This window comes from Hypomesus transpacificus, chromosome 13 (assembly GCF_021917145.1).
Source record: "Hypomesus transpacificus isolate Combined female chromosome 13, fHypTra1, whole genome shotgun sequence".
Lineage (NCBI taxonomy): Eukaryota > Metazoa > Chordata > Actinopteri > Osmeriformes > Osmeridae > Hypomesus > Hypomesus transpacificus.
Genome location: NC_061072.1, coordinates 11,392,080 through 11,419,759, shown reverse-complemented (window position 1 = coordinate 11,419,759; position 27,680 = coordinate 11,392,080). Strand labels below are relative to the sequence as shown.

General features: G+C 48.8%; 1 protein-coding gene across 1 annotated transcript in view; it reads right to left on the bottom strand.

Moving 5' to 3' along the window:
* Positions 1–25,898, bottom strand: part of fmn2b (formin 2b) — a 43,522-nt gene extending 17,624 nt beyond the window's left edge. Inside the window, 10 exon segments of the mRNA XM_047032798.1 lie at positions 3,304–3,365; positions 9,085–9,172; positions 12,618–12,762; positions 12,997–13,288; positions 13,291–14,002; positions 14,363–14,424; positions 14,920–14,931; positions 15,404–15,554; positions 17,738–17,904; positions 23,676–25,898. Coding sequence (XP_046888754.1) covers positions 3,304–3,365; positions 9,085–9,172; positions 12,618–12,762; positions 12,997–13,288; positions 13,291–14,002; positions 14,363–14,424; positions 14,920–14,931; positions 15,404–15,554; positions 17,738–17,904; positions 23,676–25,614 — 3,630 coding nt within the window. The 5' untranslated portion in view covers positions 25,615–25,898.
* Positions 25,899–27,680: the final 1,782 nt, after the last annotated feature.

Here is a 27,680-nt window from a genome sequence, read left to right as displayed (position 1 = left end):
ATTTAATTCAGCAAGATTAGGCCAATATGCTCCATGGTCAAGAATACGTCATCATGTGCTAAACATGTCTAATATCAACCATACTATACTGCATACTGTACTGTTTTTTAACCCAACTCCCTCCTGGTCAAGTTGAAGCATCTAGCATGAAACCGAAAGGCAATCATTGTAATCCAAAGCACCTCGGCTCCAAACTCAATGGTGTGCCTTTGTGAACCACTGATGGAGGGGCGCTAGGTGTGAGTGGCTGTCGGAATGGATTGGCTAGCCCTTGTAAACATACCAGCTGTAGAGTAAAGTAAACACCACGGTAAACACTTCACGTCTAGATCAAACACCCTGACGACCCAACACCGTTTTAACCACTTAGCAGCGGTGGAGGGGAAGGATGGAGCGTGTTCAAAAAACACGAGAGAGAGGGGAAACAAGAAAGGAGACAAAAAAAAACACTAAGGAGGAATGAGCTCCATCATGTAGTATTATAGCTCCCTCTTTTATAGTGACATGGGTCAGGGGAAGGGAGGGCAGAGAGAGAGAGAGAGAGAGAGAGAGAGAGAGAGAGAGAGAGAGAGAGAGAGGTGAGTAAGGGGAGGGGGCGGGGGAAGGAGAGCAGCCTTGGTGTGAATGTAAACTTTGGAAAACCCTTCAGATCCATTAAGCTCCATCACCAAAATCAATCAGAGGGGAGGGGCGGGGGGGTAGGGTAGGGAGGGGGGGCAAAGCTTCAAGGTTCCCGCTCGGCTTGCAGCATGCTTCCACTGCACTTCAAACGTGGGCATCAAACACAGTGATTAGGATTCTGTTCACTCTGCCATCTGTCCACAAGGGCAAGGGGTTCTGCTTCTAATTCACCAGGTTTTTAAAGTGTAAATAGTTTTAATAAAAAGCAGCCTTTTTCCATTCAGTGGGATTGTGATTTCGGGATGGGAGGCATAGAGGGGAAATCAAGAGAGCGCTCCATTGTCAAAAGACACGAGGGATAAATATGTATCTTGGCTCTGGGTAATCAGTAATAGTATCTTGATGTGTGGGTAAGATCCCAACACATACGACCTAAACGTCCGAACCAGAAACATGAACCAGAGAGTTGCAGCAATAATGGAAGAGAAAAACCCTGTATTGAACATTTATAAAGCACTGTATGTTTTTACAGTGTGTCTCTTTTTTCCAATTCTTCTGAATACCATTTCTGCAGGCCTGGTTTCCATAATTACTGAATAAGCTGTCCAGACGCAAACATCTTAATGTTTCCTTCTCCCATTCCTCTCTCTTTTCATACAGTACTGTAACTCCCTAAATGTTTTTCTCTTTTGTAGCTCCAAGAGGAGGCTGACGTCTGACGTCTGAGAAGAGTGAGCATAGAGGTGAAAAGGGGGGGAGGGGAGGAGAAAGGGGAGGGGTGGTGGATTGAGAGGAGTGGAGGATGGATGAGAGGAATGAACAAGGGATGAAAGCGTACAGAAGTGAAGGGTGAAGAGAAGAGGAGGGAGAAGCGGAGGATGAAGTATAGTCCTCCAAGACATTCCAGTCACAGGCCTTCTCAGGGGTGCCCTGGTGCCATAACGGGCAGACAAACTGCCAAACCATGGAACGCCTCAGGGCTGAGGGCTGAGGGGGGCCTTACAAGAAACAGGGTCTCCGGGGAGGAGCAGGGGGCCAGAGGAGAGCTGTGCCAGTTGGAGCCTGGCGGGGCCTGCCATAAAGCTCTCTATGGTGGTAAATTAGGAGAGGGCGACAGGATGGAGTCTTGCATGTAAAAAGTCAAAACAAAAATATAGAAACACCAACTGGGGGTTTTGAAACTGCGCCTCAGGCAAGTAAACAGGGGGGGGGAGAGAGAAAGACAGGGAGAGAATTTTGTGTCAAACACAAAGGCATTTACCAAAGCTCGCACCAAAGATATTTGGAACATTAGAAACAACAGATAAAAAAACATTTGTGCTGCAATCTGCTATCTGGCTCTGGACAGCAAATATTATATTTTCTGACAGATACAAAGCAGAGACAGATCCTGATAAAGGAAAGATTCAGTACGTACCAGAAAAATTGAGAAGTGGTAACCAAAAAGAGAAGTGTGTACCTGGTCATTGGATGTCTGGCGACAATGAGACAAATACTTCCTCCACAATGAAAAGGTATCCCTCAATAAGAGACTAACTTTACTAAAGATTTACTAATTTCTCAAAGTGAGAGAGAGACCGAGCGAGAGAGAGCGAGTGAGCGAGAGCGAGAGAGAGAAAAAGATAGAGCAAGAGAGAGAGAGAACGGGAGAGGCCAGTCGTTTGACCTTGACTTTAAGGATTTATTGGAACACATCAGAGTCTATTGGACATTGAGGCCATCAGTGGGACCGGGGGTTTGTAGTGTGTGGGGGGGGGGGGGGGGGGGGGAGCAGTGAGTGGTCTCCAACCAGACACAACCTTTTAAGGGTCCTCGCTGCTTCTACACAGAGCCAGCGACTGGCCTGCTAATACACCACGACATTCCAGTAATTGATATCAGGTATGTGAGAGCAGAGAGAGCCAGGAGCACTCCTTTCTTTCTTTTGCTCTTACGTGATTTCTTTTAATGAAAGCAACATTAATAATGTCACTGGATACAGTATGTAACCAAAGTCAATTGCATGACATTATGAAAAAAAAAAAAAGGACCAAACTCTGGTGCCGCTTTTAGTACATGAAACAAACGTGCGTTCTTCCGAGATGGCAAAGGAGGGTAATTTGGGGTTTTACGAGGCTGATTCTGCAGTAAACACAGAGCGTTTCTATGCAGCCCTTGCAGTCCACAGATTCATTGTAATATTAATGCAGTTTGTTTCGATTTGGGCCTTTTGAAGTTTACCAGACTACATTTGAAGTCCAGATATTGGAGAGGATTCCAAGCGTATACATCCTGTACAAAAACTCCTCTCTCTCTCTCTCTCTGTCCCTCCCTATTTGCCCATGTATCAAAGGCTCAGGATCAATCTGATTACTCAGGAGATTAAATAACAAGATGGACTCAATTATTCAGTATGTTCTGTACAGTAGGTTTCAAAGTTATAGAACAGAGCACTACCCATTTAGGAGTTTGATGAGAAACACTTGGTATTCTCCCTCCTGTGTGTTTGAAGGGGCCATGTTCAGTGTCTGTTTCTTCAAGTCTCCTTCCTGGTAGATATTCTACACTGGTGCATTGTGGTACTCTTTCACAGAAAGCTTGCAATACCTTCTGTTCTGATGGGTTAAGGGATTGCGGATGATTGACCTTCAGTGACCTTTGACTACCTTTGATGCAGGGGTCAGCTGGGGGTGAGATACTTACGTTTTCGTAGAGGGCCTGCAGCGTCTCCAGGTCCACCACAGTGTTGTCCAGGTTCATAATGGCTGGAGAGAGGGGGCAGAGAGATGGAGAAACATTTTTTGAAAAAAGAGAAACAGGGCGAGAAAAAGAGGGGAAGTTAATCAGAGGTTTCCAACAAGGAGTGACATGTCAGAGGTTAATAGAGTGTAACCACTGGTCATGAGGTGAAAGGCCAGCGCTCCTGAGCTCCTGGCCCCCCCGCACGCCGCCATAGGGACACAACACGCCGCGGCGCCACTTGTCTTAAACCCCTCTCACCAGCGCCAACAAGGCGCCAACAAGACGCCAGGGAGCGTGATCAGAAGCCCTGTGAGCCCAGAGAAGGGGAGGAGGGACCCGGAGCACCAACAGAAGGAGGGAGGGGGAGAGAGAGAAAGAAAGAAAAAGAGATGGTGGCCGGTACCAGCGACACCAAATAAGCTCATTGGTGTCACAGGCAGGTCTGCTGGGCTGGCTGGGCCTGCTTTAATCCCTTCCAGTATTAACCTCTCTGCTTGGCCCCTACTCCAGGTCAAACCCTCGCCGTGTCAAGCCCACAGCTTTACAGCAGATTTGGACATATTTCTTTCCTATTCCCACAGGGTTCAGTGCCACCCACAGGATCCCCCCCAATCCCATGTCACCCTCTCCCAAACTGCTTGTAGCAACCACCCCTTCAAGCCGACCAAGCTTGACACCACTAAGCAGCTTAATAGGGGTGTGATGAGTCTGGGGGCAATTAACTAGATTTGTCTCAGGTGGGGGTCTCTCCAGTCAAGACTGTCAGACTGGGACTACTCTTCTCCAGCACCTAAAACTACAGAGACCAAGCTGCACACCCCCAGACCACTCGTGTCATCATCATAGCCTATGCATGTCTATCTCTCTCAAAGCTTCATGTACAGGAACATGACAGCTGTCCAAACTGAGCAGGGATTACTCATCTCCACTCAACAGCCCTGCAGAAACCCCTAGACTGTCGTGCGATTGTGTTTCAGCTTTCTCTTTGCTGTCGGCTGACACAGTCTCTGGAAACACTACACCTGGGTAGAGAGAAGCACAAAACGCACACATGCGCACTCCAATACACACAGCTATGTCTGCATGCTGAAAACACAAACCTACACACACACACACGCTCACCTCCACGGAGGGTGGAAATATTTGCCCACCAACATTTAATCAGGCAGCAGCACATGGCCGCGCTGAGGAGGGCGCTGATGAAAGTGCCCGCTACCTCGGGCCTGTCAGAGAACAAAGAGGCGGCGTCTGAATTCCCGCTGTCGCCTCTTTGTCTCGGCGGCCGGGGATCTGGCGCCTCCAACTGTAATCCTTTAAAAGTAAATGTTTGAACACAAACAGAGCTGAAGATGTGGATTGTTGAATCTAAGATATAGTGTTACATCGCAAGGCTCTCTGGTGCTGAGGACCACGGAGCGAGGAGGTAAGAGAGGCGGAGCTCGGCCACCCATCGGTCAATCTGCGTGTGTGGGTGTGCAGTGTGTGTGTGTGCGTGAGAGAGAGTCAACACTCCTCCAGTGAGGGTCAGGAGTGTTGATATGGGACAGGTTTGTCTGAGCGAGTGGGAAACTGCACCCAACGGACGAGAGCGTGTTACTGTGCTGCTACTGCCACGACACTGGTGAGGAAGGGAGAGCTGAGGCGTGCATGGGTCTGGGTGTGTAGACCTTCAGGATGGATGTTTCCTTTACCCCGGGAACCAGCCAAGCAGGGCTAACGGAGTGGGATTGTTTTCAATTGTGATCTGAGGCAGAGTAGCACACACTAAACAATAAACACTTCTGGGTGAAATCCAGCCTTTTGTTTGAGCTCAGTGCTGATGAGCTGAGTTTTTTTTTCTTTTTTCTCTGCATTGATGGTAGCAACTAAAAACTTTTCAGCGCGAGGTGTGAAGTTGACAAGAGCCAGACACACACACACGCACATCAAACCAGCCTCGTTAACACTGCATCCAGCCATGGTCCCAGCTCAAAGGATATCCATGTTTATCATTCCTCACTGTTTGAAATGAGACCTGTAGGAAACGGCATTAAGATATTACAGTATGTATACAGTCCATTCTGCATAAGGAGTGTGTTGGTAAAATGACACTATCAACAATCACACAGAAATTAGTTATTTGGCTTTCTTTGGCTTTATCCCCTGCATAACATCGAGGTATAGGAACAGCTCTACCACAGCGCCCTGCACACACACACACCACATAAACACACACTCTGAGACAGGCATAAACACAGTAGGAACTGCCTCATTGGATTCCACAGAAAACTTCATTGGTCCAAGATGCTGAGACCAGCTGGAGTCCAAGTATTTGACAATCCAAGGTAAAATTGATACATTAAATAGTATATTATTTTGGGACTGAAATCTTAAATCAGTTGAAAAGTAGACGTGCACATTATTCCCATGTCAAATCAAGCAGGATTTCTGTATCTGGCAAGGTATTCCTGGTCTGACCACCAAAGACCAGAACATTGAGACAAAGCTGTGCTCAAAACATATAATTTACAAACTTTACATTTGAATAGCTGACCCTGTCTTTTGTGTGCTCCTACTTTACTGTATTTTACAATACAGTGTGCGTGTGAGAGTCGGTGAGAGAGAGATGGACAGCAAGAAGGTGCGTGTTCAGCGCATGCACCTCAGCAAGCATGAATGCGTGTGTCCTCATCCAACTCCTCTTTGGAGTTGACCTCCTGGCAGGGCAAACAGATACCGCCAACATTTTGAATGTACACACCGGCTGTAAATCAGTCCTCAGACAGAGGCAAGATGGGGGAGGATAGCTCTCCATCTCACTACATGTCCAGTCACAGATGCTGTATAGGACATGGGATATATGAGACACATGTAATCCTTTTACAGGTCAAACTCAAGACATGACTCAAGGCAGGGAGTAGAACTCCCTTAGAACTGGGAGCAGTACAGAACCACCACAGGGAGGGATGCAGCCCTGTATGGCTTTTCTCACACCTGCATACAATCCTTTCGACAGGATGAATTTGACCTATTGGAGAGGCAATCTGAACAGCAGGGGTTCATCAGATAATGACTCTGAAATGTAACCGAACCCTCTACCTAACGCTAAGGGAGGCAGCTGTAAGGAGTTGATTCCCAACCTCTAAAACCTCCCAAAACTCTACATAACCTGTCTTTTATTTTGAGGGGTGGGGGGGTGGCAGCAGGGAAACTTCAGAAAATCATATTTTATGATCTAGCCGCAGCTATGTGATAATGACTAGAAGTAGCTTATTTTCAAAAGGAAATTAATAGTGATATTTGCGAAGAGAATGCTTGCCTGTGTTCACAACTATGCTATTAGACGCCAGGCTAGCGATTCATATCCATGCGAATTTGCCAAGTCAGATTAACTGTTTTGAAAAGGAGATCTATGGAAGATGTGAACACTTACAGATTCCTGTAAATAACCACAGGCAATCTATCTGATCCCCTCTGTAGATGCGGTAATCACACAGACTGCATCCATACCTCAGCCTAGGCCTCTGATTTAGGAGCCTTACACAGACACACATCTAGAGGGCAAAAGTGCAGGGTGGATTTAGGGCATGCACCTTTCCTGACACCATTACAAACTCCCAAGATCATTTTACAGACTCACAAGGATGGGGGGTAAATAGGGTCGGGGAGCTTAAACATGGCAACCGCAGGCTAACACCAATCCAATGAGAACCAGGGAGAGCTCGATGGAGAATCTCCCTTCAATCCTGCGACTAGATGTTTAACAAAGGAAAGGCCTGATCCTCGTGACAGAGCCCTTGCATATGCCTGGCCCGCTGGCATATAAACACATTGATTAGACGGAAATTAACGACAAATTCTTCTGGCACCGGTATAAAATATACAGCAACATTCCACCTCCATAGGGGCCTGATGGATTTGCAGAGCTAAAATAAACGGACGGAATATCTCTCTCTCTCCTTCCCTCTCCCCCAGGAGAGTGAGAGGTCTCTCTCGCCTTCCCTCTCCCCCAGGAGAGTGAGAGGTCTCTCTCCTTCCCTCTCCCCCAGGAGAGTGAGAGGTCTCTCTCTCCTTCCCTCTCCCCCAGCAGTGAGAGGTCTCTCTCCTTCCCTCTCCCCCAGCAGTGAGAGGTCTCTCTCTCCTTCCCTCTCCCCCAGGAGAGTGAGAGGTCTCTCTCTCCTTCCCTCTCCCCCAGCAGTGAGAGGTCTCTCTCCTTCCCTCTCCCCCAGGAGAGTGAGAGGTCTCTCTCCTTCCCTCTCCCCTAGCAGAGTGAGAGGTCTCTCTCTCCTTCCCTCTCCCCCAGCAGAGTGGGAGGTGAACTAATGTCATCTCCAGTGACATCTCACCGCTAGTTAATCTGCTACTAGCAACGAGGTTAGCCTAAACTGTCTTACAATAGCAAATCTCTGTTCTTAAATGATCATCTTGTGCCACACTGGACTATATCTTCATATATGGGGCTTATTTGATCCCCCCCACGGATCCAACCCACACCCCCTCTCACTCTATTCCCTGTCGTTGATAAGCGGGCTTTTCTCTCGACCACACGATATATGGTTCCCACCGGTTCCCACCACCACAAACAGATGGGAGACGATGCGTCCCGTGTTTCAGTGGGTTCCCATTCCGCTCCCAGCGGCCCAAGCTGAGGCTCTGAGGTGAGGCTCTGACCGAGAGGCAGGACCACATCATTGTTTTCACGTTTCCCTCTCTGACTGAGATCCATTTGCAGTTCTCCACAATACCACACGCCTGGCGCCAGCCCCGGCTCCTCACTACGCCGCTACCGCTCTGTGTAGGGAGGGGGGGGGTGTTATGGTGTTTGTAAGTCTGACAGGATGGAGTCCTGAACACTGACACTTTAATATGCTGACTGCTTTGCCAAAGATTTAGCAGGAACGAATGCGTCGAATGCCTGTAAATGTGTGTGTTTGTGTGGAGAATGGGGGTAGTGGATAAGGAATTCCTGAGATGCTTGCTGGTTGAATTACATCAACCATCCAGACATATGTCCTGTATTGGGAGTTGTAGAAACCCCCAGAACACAAACCAAACAGTAATGTCTGTGACTCCGACACACAGCCTAACCTCAACACGTTGCTGTTGAGTGATGTGGCGCTTGAGAGAAAAGCAGAAACCAACATCACTCATGCAAATCGATGTCAATTTTGTCTTTATTGTTTATAATTCAAACGTGGCGACAAATAAATCCCCAATTCGCCTTTCATGGCAGAGGAGATTTAACACTGAATGTAATGGATGCAAATCAGCAATTGCACTGCATCTTATAGTAAACTGCACTGGTGAGTAAGGGTGGAAAAGGTGGAGAGAGAGAGGGGAGGGGGGGGGTTTGAAAGTGAGATGGGGGAGGGCGAGATACGAAAGTGAGGGAGGGCAGAGAGATATACCAGCCAGGGACCTTTCCCAACCACAGAATGTCTGAAACCAAACAATCGTATCAACAACACAAACAACAACAATAATGACAATGGAACCCAGCGAGACTGGGTCAGTAAACGAGGACAAGGAAATACAGGGGAGGCTCTGACGCACACACAGACTATCTGAAGGAAGCCCATTCAATAGCAGCTCCTACTGGAAGCTGAGGAAAGCTCCGAGCTGGACTGAACGCATCAAGTCAGGATATTTATTTGAGGCACACCGGCCTCGCCCTCACAGCCTCCCAGCCTTCATAAACGTGGTCCCCATGGTCCTCCTACGGAGGGTCTCTGGAGCGGTTTGAGGCCTGGCCCCGAGACTCACCGTGCTGGATGTCCTTCATATCCAGGTGCAGACTGGACATCAGGATGCCTACTGCCTGGGAACGCTTGTTGTTCAGCAGCTTCACCACCTGAAACACACAGGCAGAGGCGGTGGATGAAAGCACACGCAACACGCTGCGTCGAGGATCAAACATGTTAGTACCATGCACTTCTGATCCTTGAATTTCTGCTGTTCTTTCTTTGTGCACTATTTGTACTCCACTTTGGATAGAAGCCTCTGCTAAACATATTTTATGCACATATCAATAAAGCTGGTTACATGAGCACATGCATCATTACATACTATGTATCCTTACAGGGACAGTTCACCCAAAAATCATATTTTTCCTCTTACCTGTAGTACTATGAATCCATCTAGATTGTTTAGGTGCCGAGTTTTAGAGATATTGGCCTTCTAAGATATGCTGGAGATAGATGGCATTCGGCTTGTGGTAATTAAAGCGCCCAAAAATGCATTGGATAAACTCAGCAGCAATGTCTCCTTCCAAAAATCATGACCCGTTTACTCAAGATAAACCACAGAACTTCTTGTGAGCAGTTTCATGTAGGATGTTTGGTAGAAAGAAAATAGGTCCTACATGAAACTACTCATAACAAATCTGTGGACTCTCTTGAGTAACCTGGTCATGATTTCTGGATAGAGACAAGAGACACTTTTTAGGGGGCTTGGAGCACCACAAATATGTATTTTTTTGGCTGAACCATCCCTTTAAACGATCACTGTATTTACATTATTGAGGCAATTTGGTCATAAGGGAAAAAATGACTCACGTCAAGGTGAAGGAAGAGATGAAGGAGGGAGATAGTGGAATAGAGAGAAGGAAACCAAAGACCAAAAAAGAAAGAGAAAGAAAGAAACAAACTGACTGTCTAGTTCACATCCTCTGACTCCTGTCCCAGAAGTCAAGGGCAGTGATGGTCAATTGACTTTAAAAGCCTGCCATCCCAGTTAAGCAGTTACTCGCTCCTCTGACGTTTATAATCTCCTTGCGTTAAGTGTTCATTGGAAGCAGATGTGCTCATTGTGTACCTGGAGATGTAGTCTGTCAGCGAGGCCACTGCAGCAGCACTGGATAGACAAGAACTCCTTAAACTTACAATACATGTGAAGGGCCGAGGAAAACGGCTCCCAGAATACTGCCTGGACTTGACTTGCAGCACACACACACACACATATATAAATCTGTCTGTGAACTTTTCCAATAGTCTGTCCCCTACAGCACCATGGCAGACCATTTCTTAACGAGGAAAACAAAAACAAAAGCAAAGTTGAAGAAAACAAGACAAGGCAACATTAGAAACATTGGAAAGATGCCTGGGTGTGATCATCCGAAAGGAGCAGGGTCCCAATCCTGACCTCCCTCAGCTGGTCCACACTCCTCTCCTGCACTGATTAGATCATTACTGAGGGGGAGGGGGGTTATGGTCCAAGCCCAGAGGGGAATATCAGGTCACTCAACCACAATACTGGAGAACCAAGGGTCTCGAGCCAGTGCTGACTTTCTCTGTGCCTGCACACACACATGCACACGCTTACACGCAAACACACGTGCACACGCTTACACGCACACATGCTTACATGCAAACACACGTGCTCACGCACAACTGCAGGAAAAACAAAACCCCATTCTCCGAACTTCGTGTCAAGATCTGTATCAACATGCTGGACAATGGTGCGTCTTCAAGAGTGAGCCTTGACAAAGCTGGGTGGGCACCCTTGTCTAGACAAACAGCATGGAAGCACAAATGTGTTACTGACATTCTTAGAACTCTGGCATTCCCTTTAGCAGCCTCTAAGAGCTCCTAGGAATGAATTATATATCCTTACTTAAACACTTCCTTTTGCCAACATGCCTTCTGCAATTTCAGTAAAGAAAACATGTTACTTCCTATGAAGAAAAATGTTTCTGGACAACTTCTGGTCGTTTGGAAACTTGGGGGAAAAAAAGAAGAAGAAAAAAAAAAAGATACCAATTATTTCAATCAGTTTGTGTCTGAGGTCATGTTTAAAGCAGGAACCACAGACTGGCTGAGCTCTCAGTTCGTCTGAAGCACATCAAAGGTGAGAGTTTTTTTTCAACCAAACTATTTAGGAGGTCAATTGCTGAAACAAATAAAATTCCTGAAACACTTTTATTTGGCGACTCAAAATTGCCTCCAGATTTACAGCAAAAACACAACTTGGCAGAAAGTAATGTGATTTTGGGACAGCTATAACTCAAACAAGATAGATATGGTGGTTAGAAATTCTCCAACTCAATAACATGAATAAAATATATATTTGCTGCTGATCAAATCATGGGTAAGAATTGTAAATAATTATAAAATGGAGCAGAAAGCGCTATACAGGAGCAATACACATTCTGCAAGAATGTAAGACTGGGAGAAAAAAAACAGAGACAACAGTAGAATGAGCCTTTAGCACCAGTGGTTGGGGAGCTAAGATCGGAGACCAGTGGAGGCTGCTGGTCTTTCAAAGAGGGGGAAGCTCATTTTCGGCCTACATCCTAAAAATGTTCCATTTATTTGGCTAGTTCACTGGCTAGTTCACCGCTACAACACTAGCCTAACCTACTGAATGAATTAATGAATGAACAAACGATCCAACAAAACAATATTAATCTCGAAGAAGGAAATGTGGAAATTAGGTTTAACTGAAACAAGGAACGGGTGTATAATTGTATGAAATGTATGATAAAAGGTGGTTAGCAATTTTGCCAAGAAAATACCAAGAAATAGGTTGCTGCAGTTTGTCTTTCAACTACAGTTGCAAAATCCGCGATGGGACTCAGCTTGAATAGCTTCGATGACTTTTTATAGTACAAAATTACTGTCAATCAAAAGGAGATGCAGTCTATCGACAGACCCTCCAATCATCACACGGAAACCCAGCGTCCAGGCCAGCCCACTCCTCCATTCACCCCCAGAGACGCTGAGCGTCCAGGGCAGGACATAATCACAGCATTTATCCAATGACCGTATAGTTTCAAAGCACTGAAAAAATCTGTTCAAAGCAGCCCCATCAAAGTCGATGGAAGCTGAGCTTCAACAGGGAAATGCACTGTGGCACTACGGGAATGTATGAAAAGGAAATCAGTCAGTCGACCTGCTAACTCGTCATTCGATATGAACGTGTTCTAACGCATTTAAAATGTTAACACAATAGTAAACATTAGACCATGAATTTTTTTAAATGTTAGGGGAAGCTGAGCTTCCCTTGCGGTCTTAAAGAAATTGCCACTGTCGGAGACAGGACGCTTCCATATTGTGGTAAACAATGAAGCCACAGACGCCAAAACACCTTCCAACATCAAGCTGCCCAAACCTCAACCTGCTGCTCCCCTGCGCCCGGCCTCAGTCAGCTCCCTCCCTGCCTCGGCTGACTCCCTCTCTGCCTCTGCCGACTCCTTCCCTGCCCAAAGTCTAGAACTTTGAAACCTTGACAAGAACGCAGAGTCAACCTCATCCAGGAGTTTCTGATGACGAGGACGAGAGGAGGAGGAGGAGGCTGACCTGTTTGGCTTTAGACTTGGTGATGGTGTCAGACAGGGGCTTCTTCTTCTCCTTGACAGCTGTTTTGGAGAACAGCTCCACAAACTCCTGGAAGTCAACGTCAGGCTCCTCGACCTTGTCCCACACCAGAGAGGAGCTCACCTCCCTGGGGAAAGATGGGGACATGGCAAGGTTTTACCTTTAGAAAATGCAGACATTCAGTAGCAAGCCAGTTACATGCTTGATGTCTTTGAATTGAATACTGTTAATATTCAACTCTGGTGTCCCGAAACCAGTCCAGTCACAATGACATTGTATAATGTGTAATGTAATAACATGCAACAACTATAACTACTATGTATGCTAGAATGGCATACATGGTATGTAAAAGTATTTGTACTTCTTCATATTCAGCTGTATTCTGGTCCAGTACAAGGGCTTCATGGGCCTGGGAGGCTCAACCATGCCTTTCCGAGGGGGTTTCTCATGGGCCATTCCCAGGGCGTAGAGTCCCAGGGGCAGTGGAGGGGGCAGGCCCAGCCCTCCAGATGGAGGGGGGAAACACACTCCTGGAGGAGGAGGAGGAGGTGGGGGGGCTCCACAACCAGGAGGAGGAGGAGGAGGAGGAGGAGGTCCCATCCCAGGTAACGGTGGAGGGGGTGGGGGTCCTCCGCCTGGCAGAGGGGGCGGTGCGGTGGTGGTGGTGCTGACATGCCTGGTAAGGGTGGAGGGGGTGGGGGCATGGACATACCAGGGAGTGGGGGTGGAGGTGGAGGCGGAGGCATAGCCCCTCCTGGTAAGGGTGGGGGTGGTGGAGGGGCAATGGCCTGCCCTGGAAGTGGGGGAGGTGGTGGGGGAGGTGGGGGAGGAACGGGTAGGCCAGGGAGGGGTGGGGGAGGCGGAGGAGGTGGAGGTTGGGTACCACTCTGCTGCTGCTGTTGGCACGTACATACGAATCCCTGCCCCCGTTTTGGTGAGCCGGGTAGTTCAGAGGGGCCGGCGGGGCCAGAGGGGGAAACAGCCATCCCATTCTGGGATGGGAGAGGCGGAGGTGGAGGGGGAGAGGGGGGTGGGGCCATGGATGCTTGTGTCTGTTCCATTGAAGGCACTTTGAACCGAAAGCTCTCGTCCATGGGCGACGTCTGGACGGACTTGGCCTCCAGGCGACCCAGGAGAAGGCCCAGTCCCTCGTCCGTCTGCAGGTCCACATCACACACAGCCCTCAGCAGCCCCGCCTCCCCCCCGCACTCCTGGTCCCTGGTGGCAGTGCCGTCCTTGTCCAGCAGGGGGTACTGTTTCTCCAGCTCTGCAATCTTGGTCCTCAGGTCTTCAATTGTCTGCTCCAGCTGCTCGATGACATTTACATGCTCCTCTTTCAGCTTCACCGTCTTGAACACCGACTCCTCCTGGTCATGTGACAGTCAAGGATAGACAGAGAAGGAGAGAGAGAGCTACTAGGTGAATCTACACGGACAGTTGGAGTATGGAACGCTTGTACTGGATCCCTCTTTTCAGGCAAATATATGAGAATGCTGCCCTCTGCTGACATAAGTTGTGATCAGCAGTCTGGATAATACATTAGATTTCACGAAACATTGTCTTCATTTAGCATACGCTTTTACCCAAAGCGATGTACAAATAATGCATGAAGAAAGTACTGAAGAAGACTAAAAATCAGGAGCTCAGAGTTCTACAGTATTCATGGTGGTCACCGTCAAGGAACAGTCTAATCCCTGTGTGTTTAGTCGGCAGGATGTGGTAGTAACCTGCAGCTCTTTCTCCTGCTCCTTCTGTTGTCTCTTCAGACCCAAGATGGCTGCATGGTGCTCTGTGGAAACAGGGAGAGTGAAACAAGATCAGGACAGGCAGACATGACCACAGAACTGAGGACAGGGGTGAACACTGCTGCACAGTCGCCTGATCAGGTAAAACAAGATAAACATGCATTGTGATGATGGTTATTATTTGAATCTATGTGGGACCTATACACAGTGATGACAGGTTTATTTAGAAAATTGCACAAAAACAATAACCAAGCATGTTTTGGTCAGCTAATGATAGTCTGTGAGGCAGAGGGTAAGGGAAGTTAGGCAGGGGGGAGATTTGGGTCAACATGATGGTGGGAATACCACCCCATCTCTGCTTGCCCAAGCCCTGACTCTTTCATTGTTGCCAGGCAACCTCTCCCCCTTTCAAACCATGCGGTAGAAGCAACAAAACAGCTACACAAACACGTCATTTGGAAGACATAAATAGACAGTGGTAACTACATAAACACAAAGCGCAAGTTCAAGTTATTCATGCAAATCAAGTTATTACTCACCCTCTTCATCCTCTATAGGAAGAAAATGCATGAAGAAAGAAAGATTACATTTAGAAACAACATTTAGTACCTTTCTGGCATTTGTCAAACGAGCTAGAGCTCCTCTCTGACAGAACCCATCCTACTGTTTAAGCCAGAGTAAAAAAGGTGAGGTGTAGAGCAGGGCTGCATATATTAGCTTTATTCGTTTCCCTTTCAACATCGGTGCATACATTTTGCACAAAACAAAGCCGAGTCTCAAGTGCCTGGGTGGCTATAGAGAAAGGTTAACCAAGAAGGAATAGAGCACATGAAATAAGACTGGAGAATGGACGGAGAGATGGAGAAGGGAACTCACTGCACAAAGGGGAAGGGTTTTCCCACACGGACCTTCTCTACAGTATGTCGTAGTCAACCGCTAAACTATAGTGGGTGCTACTTGTTTGATATATAGTGTGTTGTGTGTGTGTGTGATGGGGGCGGTCACAATGGTGGCACTACCTACCAGCCTCGGTGTACTTCTGGCCAGGCCGGTCCTCCCCTCCAGGTCTGGGCGGAGGCCACAGGGTCCTGATCTGCCCAGGGATGCGCCCTTCAATATGCTCCATGGACTGGGGAGGCTGGCTCACTGCCGCCCACGTGTACAGCTGGTCTTGCTGGGAGTGGGAGGAAACAAGGGTGGGTGAATTAGGACCAGTAGAGGAAATGAATTCACACCACATGACGACTACAGTAAGAACCACATCAGCATCAGCCCAAACCGGCACCAAGGTCTTGTGGTTGACTTTACTGCTACAGTACATGGATGACGATCACACGTTGTCATACTCATACAGAGGCATCACCATATACTAAACTGAGCCGGCTCCAGCTGGCTAACCTGCAAGTGTTCAAACAGGCTACATTTCCGCCGCACGGTCTGTTTGAGTTTGAGCCAAGCCAGGTCCAGCCTCCTCTCCCTCTCCTCACCCCGGCTCTGCCCGCTGACTGTCAGCAGCTCCCGGACCAGCTCAGGCACCTGGGCCAGGACCAGGGTCCTGCTGGCATCGCCACACACCACTGCAGAGAGAGGGCAGCTGACGGGCTCTGGGTAGCTCTCCAAGGCGGTGTCCCTGGCTCTCTCTGCGTCAGTGCCTGCATGCCTTTCGGGATCTGCGTCTCTGTCTGGGTCCGCGTGTCTTCTTCTGTCCGCATCGGTCTCCTTGTCCGACACACCTTCCATGCTCCTGTCAGTTTCAGGGTCGTAAATCACATGCGCTGTATTTCATGGTGTAGCTGTGTCTCTGGTAACGGCCGGATCAGCGTTCGACGGTGCTCCCTGAAGAATGGGACGATCCTTAACGAACCACGATGAATACAGAACGAGCTCGTGAGTCAGCATTTTTCCCGGGAAAGGACTGATATCCAGACCGCGTTGTGGCGGTACAGTAGGTCGTGTTCATTTCTCGCAGGTGTCGCATGCCCCTTGCACTGCTCCCTCTCCTCTCAGCTCCAGATAGCGTCCACCTCTTCTCCTCTCTCCACCAGTCCTTGATCCTGATGATCCAGACTCTTCCTCTGCTGTGGATCTGCCCGAGCTGACATCCTCCCCGTCCACGGCCGCTCATCTGGCCGCCGTAGCCACGACAACCCTGTCCCGTCCCGCCGGTCTCCCTCTCCCCCCTCTCTCCCTCCCGCATGATTTCCTGCTTGCCTTGCAGCTTTTTCTAGGCTGCAGACCAGCCTGGCTGCGGCTTGCAGTCAGATCAGGTTCTCAGTGACGATGCTCGGCGTGCAGGGTGGAGGAGAAAGGAAAGGTGGGGGGGAAAGAAGGGAGGATGCAGTGAATGGGGGGGGGGTGGGGAGCAAGAGGGTGGGGAGGGGTAAGGAGGGGATGGAGGTCATGGAGGAAAGTGGCAAAGGATGACTTAATGATTTCAGGACAATGCCTGGCGAAGCTATCCAGTCACATTCTCGGTGAGTCTGTGGTCCAAAACAGTCCTAAAGTCACACGTGGTGCAGGAGCGCTGGCAGCTGAGCTCTGGTCCCCAGACACTGCTACTGTACAGTGACTCTGCGTCCTCATGTGTTAATATGATCCTGCCTGAGCCGAGCCAGACACACTGCTGAGCAGGCTCGCATCCAGAAGGAATCGGATGGGGGGGCATTGGGTTTCCACAAGGGGGCATTTCGTATATAGCTCTCTTATAGAAACATATCGCTAATGTATTGCTTTCAAAAGGTTGAAAATGTATTTTTGATAACAAGTTTAGATATAAAAAAAGTATGTTATGGATGAGACTGAGGCAGCAAACTCCCACAAAGCATCCCACCTGGGGCATGTCAGTACTGGCTGTACCAGGCGGCAGGCCTGTATTAAACCCTCAACAAGATAAAACATCTGTTATCCTAAAGGAGACCGATTCTTCCTACACTGTACAGCTGGTATTTGTGGGGTCCAAACCGAAATTCAATTTAATGGCCTCATGCATATCAAGGGCTGTGAAACTGAGAACAGTTGTCTCCAATTTGGAGTTGGGTCGACTGTGGTCGGGTCGTGGTAACCATCAACGGTTCTCCATGATCTGGTTTCTAGCAGCATGAAATCCAGAGATGGAATCAAGCACATGGCGATGCAGCAGTCTAACGGTTCTGACCGTGAACATGAAGAAACCCCCATCAGGGTTTAACAACCCTGCTGGCCCTCAAAGACTAGCTGTTTTAGTAAAAGTAGCACTGTAACTGTCAGGATTCTGCAGCAATAAATGGGCTTTGTTTACTGTATGTTGTGTACAAGTCTCAATGGACTGTGCAATGAAATATAAAAGTTCCACAGCTGAAAGCATGAAGCTCTACTCACGTCAAACTTGGAGACAATGTGGGAGGTGCTGCCCCCTAGCTGCTCCCGGAAGCAGTCGGCGAAGGGCAGGAGGAGGCCCATGGCCAGGATGCGGGAGCACAGCCGCTCTGCCTCCTCCGGAGGGCCCGACTCGTGCTGCATGAACAGCTTCTCCAGCAGGGTGCGCCCTGGGGTCACAGAGAGGGGAGACAGGAGGGGGAACAGGGAAGAGCATCACCACCCTTGCTGTTGTTCAGCCTGTCCTAAGCAGCTCTGGAGGACACTCTGGAAACAGAGGGAGGGGAAAGAGGGACAGACCCAGTAACACTGGCTCTTTCTTCAGCACCACTGGAGACCCAGTGAGACACAGTATGTTACTGTGATGCCCCCACGCACAGCTGGGCATACTCTAAAGGCACTTTACATAGATCCAGCACATACAGTAAACTGGACCTGCCTTTAGTAGATAAAGGGATATCAACTTGGTAAAGTGTACAGAAGTGTAGGGCAACAATACAGGCGCAGTATAATGGAACAGGTTGATAACGAGGATTCTGTTTTCTTGCTCTCTTGAGACACCGTGAGGCTAAGATGTTATTGATCCATTACTGTTCATAAAGTACACTGAACAGTACAGTACTGTATATCTCTTTTAGTCAGGTTCAGAGGATTTCTGGAACCAATACTGTGACAACACCTCTTAAAATATGCTTACGACAAGTCGAAACTGTGTCTATTTATGAATCTGTCAACGTCATGCATTCTGTGTGTGTGTGTGTGTGTGTGTGTGTGGATTCTTGAAACCCAGTGATAGACCCAGCCCTAAAGACTCCTCAGTATTGAATGCACAGCAGTTGGTGCATTTCCTCCCCTCTTAAACCTTAGTGGTGACTGATGAGTCACAGGCGCCTCAGTCCCTGCCTTTTCTTTCCCCACTCATCCTCCCACCCAGCCACCCTCTCCTCTCTCTCTCCCTCCCTCCCAGCCTCTCATCCTCTATCTCTCTCACTTCTCACCCCCCCCCCCCCTCCAGATCCTCTCTCATCCTCCATCCTGTCCTCCATGGCCCGTCACCGTGACAGATGGTATAATGTAATTTGAAGGCGATGCAGCAAACACCTTAATATAAACCCGTGAACAGTTAAGTACTACTTCTGAGCAGCCCTGCTAGCTCAGAAACAGCCACTTCAGACTGCCATCAGCAGACACACTGTAGTGGAAAGGACAGAAGGATAATAATATCCATGCTAATATGATGAATGGCTGTCAAGTGCTTACTGTAGTACAAGTAAAACACTGACTATGGCAATATTTCGTTTTATGAAGCAATGCTGAAGAACATCAACAGTCTACCACTCTCATATTAACACATTCGATTTTGGAGGTATATATTTACATAACGGAACAACAGAAATCATGAGGGACAATGTTGTGCATCGCTAAGAAAACGAATCACTTTAGCAAATTGAATGGTCACACCGTAACCGTTCAATTCACTTATCGCTGAGATAGAGAGAACCAATCAATGGCCAGTACCTGCTGTAGTTAGGCCCTCGCCTGTGTCATGTCACAGTGCTGTCTGGCCCTTGGCCCAAACACGCTAATTCAATTAGCATCGCTCCATTGGATACATCAGTCAATATGAGCATGGCAGGGCGGACGGAGGCCTGTCCTAGAAACTTCACTACAAGTTGTCCACACCCCTGGTGACAAGGGGGTTCAGGTTGACATGAGAGGAGTGTATGAAAGGGGAGAGGAGGGTATGAAACTATTGGTTTCCACGGTGATGCCAGACGAGGTAAGTGAGTCATTATGGGATTCAAGGAAAATATTTTTGAGCAACTCTACTCGTGAGTACTCTAGTGAATGTATTTTCATCTGGCCAATAAGAACTCTGCCTATTTACATATATACAGTGCCCTCCAAAAGTATTGGAACAGTGAGGCCAATTCCTTTATTTTTGCTGTAGACTGAAAACATTTGGGCTTGACATCAAACGATGAATGTGAAACCAGAGATCAACGTTTCAGCTTTTATTTCCAGGTATTTACATCAGGATCTGATGCACAAATTAGAAAATATCACCTTTTTGTTCGAACCCACCCATTTGTCACGTGAGCAAAAGTATTGGAACATGTGACTGACAGGTTTTTTTTGTTGCCCAGGTGTGTCCTATTACATACATTATTCAATCAATAAATACCACTGAATGTCTACACTCAGGTTCAGATTGGGTAAGATAGGTTTTGTCTATGCAGACTGTATTCAGAGGTGAAAACAACATGAAAACCAGAGCGCTGTCTTTGGGTGAAAAACAAGCAATTGTGAGTCTTAGAGAAGATGGAAAATCAATCAGAGCCATTGCAGAAACATTGGCCATAGCCAGTACAACCATTTGGAATGTCCTGAAGAAGAAGAAAACTACTGGTGTACTAAGTAACAGACGTCGAACAGGTAGACCAAGGAAAACATCAGCAGTTGATGACAGAAACATTGTGAGAGCTGTAAAGAAAGACCCTAAAACAACTGTTAGTGAGATCAGCAACAACCTCCAGATGGCAGGAGTGAAGGTATCACTATCTACTGTTCGCAGAAGACTTCATGAACAAAAGTACAAGGGCTACACCAGAAGATGCAAACCACTCATTAGCAAGAAGAATAGGAAGGCCAGGCTGGAATTTGCCAAAAAGTACAGAGATGAACCTCAAAAATTCTGGGACAAAGTTTTATGGACTGATGAGACAAAGATTAACTTTTACCAAAGTGATGGAAAGGCTAAAGTTTGGAGAAAGAAAGGAACTGCTCATGATCCCAAACACACAAGCTCATCTGTGAAACACGGTGGAGGTAATGTCATGGCTTGGGCTTGCATGGCTTCTTCTGGGACGGGCTCATTAATCTTCATTGAGGATGTAACACATGATGGCAGCAGCAAAATGAACTCGGAAGTCTACAGAAACATTTTGTCTGCCAATTTAAGGAAAGATGCAACCAAACTGATTGGCAGAGCCTTCATCATGCAGCAAGATAACGACCCAAAACACACTGCCAAAACAACAAAGGAGTTCATCAGGGGCAAGAAATGAAAGGTATTAGACTGGCCAAGTCAATCTCCAGACTTAAACCCTATAGAGCATGCATTTTACCTGCTTAAGAGGAGACTGAAGGGAGGAACCCCACAAAACAAACAACAACTGAAAGAGGCTGCAGTGAAAGCCTGGGAAAGCATCAAAAAGGAAGAATGCAAAAGTTTGGTGACGTCAATGGGTCACAGACTTGCTGCAGTTATTGAAAGCAAAGGATTTGCAACTAAATATTAAGTCTTATTCACTTAAATATGTTTTAAGTATATCTGTTCCAATACTTTTGATCACATGACAAATGGGTGGATTCAAACAAAATGTGATATTTTCTTAGTTGTGCATCAGATCCTGATGTAAATACCTGGAAATAAAAGCTGAAACGTTGATCTCTGGTCTCACGTTCATTATTTGATGTCAAGCCCAAATGTTTTCAGTCTACAGCAAAAATAAAGGAATTCGCCTCACTGTTCCAATACTTTTGGAGGGCACTGTACAACAACTATTCCTACTAAATAACACTCTCTGGAACACAATAATCTCTGGCGGAAGCCACAGCCCCCCACAATATCCCAATGGAGAGATAGAATTCAAGATATGTACAGGATGGAGCACTATTACAACAGAAAACAGAAGTATTCATAAACAACTGTTCCCCCATTGCTCTACACTTTCATATGATATCATAAGCAGAATGTATATGTAGATATATATATATATATATTTATTTATTTAGTCTTCCAATTTGTTTTTCCTTTTAAGCAACGGACATTTGCAGGCCATTCCCTTTCTCTTTGGGTATACTGTCTTATTGCACTGTCAAGTGTGATGTATTTTTTGTGGACAATGTTAATGTGTAACTCGATGCTGATAAGCCTGGATCCTGATGGCTTGGGCCCAAGATGTCCGTGGACTATTAACCCCACTAGACTGAGACTTGGACCCAGGGCACTTGATTTCATGTTAAAAATGATTGGGTGTGATGTACTGTATGACTGCATTTGGTAAAATGAAATAAAAAGTTCAAAAATCAACAACAAAAAAGAACTCTCTGAAGCACGGCTAATGTGTGTGTGTCTAAGAGCCTCACTATACACATCATTACTACAGTATTGATGCGTTTCTGGGTCTGCCACCCATCCCCCCCACACACACACACACACTGCTAATAAGCAGGTTTCCATGACACCAGCTGTGTCTGAGTGCATGTGTATAGAACATACACATGAACGCACAGACTCTATATTTTGGTCTGAAATCAAGAATAAAGCAACCACTGGTCAACGACCAGAAAGGTAACCACTACCCAAAGAGGTTCTTCATCATCCCCCATACCTGTATGGTGGTTTAGAGCTTCTAAAATATTTACATCACTCCACCTCCTCGGCTGTTGCCATGGAGGGGAGGGGTGAAGAGAGCGGGGGGGGGGGGGGGGGGTTGTGGCAGGAAGCATTGAGCGAGCTAGCGGTCTACTGGGCATGCTCACAAATACAGCCATCTGGTAGAGGGAGGAGGAGATTGGATAGGGACCAGACCTGATTACAGGCCTTCACTCTGTTCTGTCCGTCAGAGTGTCTATGTGGGCTTGTATGACTGCATCTAAATCTTCACAAGTCCTACAGGACAAACACAGCTGCTCATAAACACAGGTAACTCCTTTTGCTACACTACTCCTGCCTTCTGGGAATAGCAGGTAGTGTCTATGAGGTGTCTGTACAGCAGGCAGGGCTTGTGTCCAGTCCAGTACTCTATTAATAAACCAGCCTCCCGCTCAAGGATGAGTCTCCAAGCAGACCAGAGGACGGACACAGCTCTGAGCTCTAATATAGACACACACACACACAGGAGTGCAAGCACATGCACATTCGAGTGCTGAGCACAACAAAAGCGGTTGAGACCCGGCATCTCCTGAACAACAACAGTGACAGCATCTGAGCTAACTGTCCGTGGAACAAACGTGAAAAGAAGTGACCTAATCCCTCCCTCTCTCCGTTTCCCTCCTCCTCTCTGCTTATTTTCCCTCTCTCTGCTCCTTTCACAGTCGGGCCTGTAGGAGGAATTGCTATGTCATTTCAGACAGAGACAGAGGAAGACAAAAATGGGGAGAGACAAAAGGTTTCTGTCTTTCTCAGCCAGCTAGCTGTCCCTTGGCTTCAATGGGCACTGCTGTGTGTTTATGCAAAACATGTCAGGAAATGAACACTGACTGTCAAGGACCACACAAACACCAGCTATATCTCCAGCCCTCCTACTAATCCTCCAGTTCAACTAGCAAGGCTGATGCAGGTGGTGTGTTTTGCTGTGCACTTGTTGGCTACGTAGAGGACATTTCGAGATTTCTGATTTAGAGGACTGAGAGTACTGTCTCAAAGCAGACCATCCAGTTCTGTTTCTGTAGCTGGTTAATAAAACCACCACTGTTATTAATATGGATGAGCTGGCTGGCAAACGTAGACGAGAGAGAAAAGATAAACAGATTGAGAGAGTGTGAAAGTGAGAGATTAAGTCTGTTTTCACTTTATGCAATAGCATGCAAGAAAGCATGGTTAGGGCACAGAGATGTCTAATCTCTGCCAGGGTGGCTGTGGTGGCGGTGGGGGGGTGGGGTGGATGTGCATAGACAGGTTAAAATGTTTCAGTACATTGCTTGCTTTGAGGTGATTCTGTCACTGAGATAACAGTGACGACTGTCACTGGCATCAGTCTGCTGATCCTGTGTGCAGCCTGCTTCTGTGTTCAGGGTTTACTTGGTTGTCTAAATCAGTAAGAAATACAAAGCCCTTTAAAAACTGAGACATTTTAGAACGTAGACCCAATGTCCCTGACCCAATGTCTAGCATCGATGCCCTGTTCATGCAGTACACAGCTCCTCCACTCACCAGTGAAGACGTCCTGGAAGCTTCCGGTGGATAACTGTCCACAGGAGGACCTCCGCGTGGCACAGAGGGGATGGCTGCCCCCTCTCAGCCTGTCCTCGGAGCCCCCATGCCCCAGGTAGCCCCCCTCGCCCTCCTCCTCCCCCGGATGCAGCCTCTCCAGCTCCTCGGTCCAGTCGGCGGAGCGGCTGAGCGGCCCGGTGATGCTGTGGGAGCGCTGCCTCCGCAGGCGCCGCTGCTCGGCCCGGTGGTGGCCCAGCTCGTAGTAGCGCCGGTGGGAGAGAGGGCTGTGGGCCGGCGAGGCCCCCGGGGAGAAGCTGGGCGAGCTGAGCTGGCGCGTGGTGGTCTTGATGTAGGAGGGGAAGATGGGAGGGTAGGGCTTGACTGTGGGGCTCCCACCGCTGCTCCCGCCCCCGCTCCCGCCCGCCAGGCTGGACTTGAGCCGGCGCGTGGCCAGAGGGCTCTCCTGGAGCGTCCACTGGGAGAAGGACACGCTGCTCTTCCTCCGCCCCACGGTCGGAGCGTCCTCGGGGAGGGGCTCCGAGGAGCTGACGCACTCCAGGGACTCGACGCTTGTGCCTCCCCCCAGACGGACCCCCTCCTCGGAGGCTTGGTCGGAACTCAGCCCCCCATCACTGAGATCCCCCTGGAACTCGTGGCTCCTGCTGTGGTTGCTCTGGCTGTCTGCAAAGAGAGAGGGCTTCTCTGGGTACAGGCTGTTCTCCTCCTCATCACCCTCCAGCACTTCCTCCACTTCCTCCACTTCCTCCACTTCCTCAGGGGGCTCCACAGCACTCTCAAACGAGGCGGTGAGATCCATGAAGCTGTTAGCGCTGGTTGTCTTGGCAACCAGGCCTCCCACCCCCCTATCCGTCTCTGGGGCAGTAGTGGGGGGGAGAAGAGGGAGGGGAGTGAGATGAGCAGCATGCTGGTCCTTTGTCCCCGCGGCAACAACACAAAGAGCTGCTTGAGCCTCGGGCTCCTCTAGCTCCCTCCGCTCCTTGTTTAGCTGTGCTACAGCGGCAGCATACTCCCTCTCCTCCTCCTCCCTCTCCTCCTCCTCCCTCTCCTCCTCATCCCTCTCCTCCTCATCCCTCTCCTCCTCCTCCTTCTCCTCTCTTTCCCTCTCCTCAGCTTCATTCAAGGAACTAAGCAGGCTTGAAACCAGGCCATTTTGTGTCTTGGAGGCTGAGACAGTCAGGGAGTCAGCCGGGGGTCCAGACACACACACAGACCCCTTCTGGAGCTGGGTCTCTCTCTCTGGCTCAGGGGGGGTGGGAGTGGTGGTGTCACAGCTCTGCTTCCTCCTCACTCCGCCTCCATTGCCCCCCCAGCCTCCCAGCCCCTCAGCCCCTGAGATGAGGCCCCCCTGCTGCAGCCTGATGGCCTGCTGGATGTCTGCTAGCAGGTCCTCCTGCTCCGCTGCCGAGTGGAAGCTGTAGATGTCCGTGTCCGACCCCGAGCTGGCCCGCGGCCCTTCCTCTCCGGGGCTTTTGGCCGTGGTGGCGCCTGCCTTCCCGCTCTCCTCCCGGGCCACGGCGACACGGCCGCTGCCGTGCTCCACCGCCTCCGTGTCCGACTGGCCCAGCTCGTCTGCTGAGAGGTCTGGGGTCTTGCACAGGGAGTGAGCGCTGTCCAGCTCGTCCTGCTGGGACACCAGAACGTCCTCCCTGGACCCCCCCATGGAGCCCCCTCCCTTCCCCTTGGACTGGTTCTTCCGCTTACGAATAGAGAACACGGACGACTTGGACTCGGATTTGTTTTTCTTCTTGGTCCCTCCGTCCCCTCCTCCTTTGCCATGCCTGCCGTGGGATTTCTTCCCCGCTCCTCCTCCCTTCTTTGTGCTCTCCGCCTCGCGGAGCCCCGGAGCGTCGTCCGCGGCAACGGTGTTTCCATCCCCCGCTGCCGCGGCCTTCCTCTGCTTCGCCTCCTGGTTCCCCATGATGCTTCTCCTCCTCCGGCAGCACCCCCGCTTGCCTCTCAGGCCATGCCTGGAACAGATGCTCCAGTTTGGGCCTCGTCTGCTTCCTGCTCCCTGCTGCTGCTGGTGGTGCTGGTGGTGGTTGTTGTTGTTGTGCTGAACAGAGAGTCCTCCGTTATGCTGGCTTTCCGGTGACGATGGCAGCAGCGCTGATGTTGACGATGCAGGGGAGACGTTCGACGACGGTAGCAACCGCGCCTGCACGCTCGCTCTCCTCCTCCTCCTCCTCCTCCTCCTCCTGCTGCTTTTGCTCTCTCTCCGTGACTGCCCCTCTGCGTCAGTGTCTCTCTCTCTCTGCTCTGCTGGCTCGGCCCCCCGTCTGCATAATAGGCTGACGCAGACGCGTCCCTCTGGGGCATGCTCAGCAGAGCTTTCTGCCTGGCTGCTCAGTGCGCCTGCGCAGGACTGGGAGAGGGGATGGGGCTTGGGCTGGAGCAGGCAGGGCTGGGAGACGGTATGGGGCTGGGGCAGGCTGGGCTGGGAGAGGGGATGGGGCTGGAGCAGGCAGGGCTGGGAGAGGGGATGGGGCTGGGTCTGGAGCAGGCAGGGCTGGGAGAGGGGATGGTGATGGGTCTGGAACAGGCAGGGCTGGGAGAGGGGATGGTGATGGGGCTGGAGCAGGCAGGGCTGGGAGAGGGGATGGTGCTGGATATGATGATTTGGCCACAGCTTGTGTAGCAGTGTCTGGGTCTGAAACGGGGTCTGATATCTCTCATCTCTATGGTTGTCATGTAGCTGTTGGCAGAGGAGGTATGGCTGGAGGGAGGAGAGGCTGATGAAGGTCCTCTTCCTGTTTAGGTCCCTGTCCAGAGAGCCCCAGCTGGCCAGAGCCCCAGGCTCAACTCTGAAGGGGGCTCTGACAATGCTCTCTAGGACAGCATGCACCTGGCTATCCAATGTGTGGATGGTCTGCATCCTCTTCTCCAGAACCCGGTCAAGGGAATCTTTAAACTGAAAACAAAATGTCTTCAGCTGAAGGGATATATGCAATTTACTTATAGAGAAATTATAGTAAAATAACTAATTTTGTTGTTCCATATTGGTTAATTCAGACAGAAGGCACTATCCTAACACAGGAATTGGATTATGAACAAGCACATCCAATTATTTGTAACAAACAATTTGGTCATTTCAATTTATTTTGTGATTCATCCACGCACAAAATGGGTCGAGATATTTCCCATTTCTTCTTAAATCGCCCAATGTAGGCTGTGATTCACAGAGGCATATGGAGATGGGGTCTCCAAAGATTTTACTAAAAGGCTTTGTGTTAATCCAACACATTTCCTCACGAGATCATGGAGCAGTCATCCTAGGTTTCTGTTGAGAACAGGTCTCATCGTGATAGCCTAGGCCTCACAGCTGTGGCTTTTTTTTACAGTTTTAACGAGTGTCGGTTTATTGCTTGGTTTTTTTCAAGACTTAATGAATGAATCAGAAACCGTTAATTTGGTGGCGATTTCAAGGAAATGTGTAAAGAGGTGCTTATTCACAACAAATTACATTGTTTCAATACTCACTCTACGCTCTTTGAGGTTTGCATCCACCAATGCTACACCATAGTCCCGCCGTCACGATTATTGATTTAGGTGGATTCGTCTCACCTGCGTAAATTTGACAGCTTGATTGAGTCAAGGACAACAGCCTGGCCATCACTGGCAGCATTAACTTACGACTGTAATAATGACTCATATAATGTAAATCTTTATGTTTGGTTATACATACGTTACTGTGTCAATCTCAAAATAAAGTTGAGAGCAAAATGAAAGCCTGGGTGATTATCCCAAACATATACAATACTGCTCTCTAGTGACTACTCGGTAGAATGCATATTGAGCGTTCCCGTCTTTTTCTTCTTATTTGGGTTCTGGTTGGCGGACCGCATCCAACAGTAAGGTGCCACCATAGGCGCCGATACCGTGGGTGCTCCGGAGCTCGAGCACCCACGGAAAGTACTGAGCCCCCACGTGTGGCAGACTGCCAGTAGGCTATATTCATTTAAAATTAAACATTTAAAGGGCGTGCGT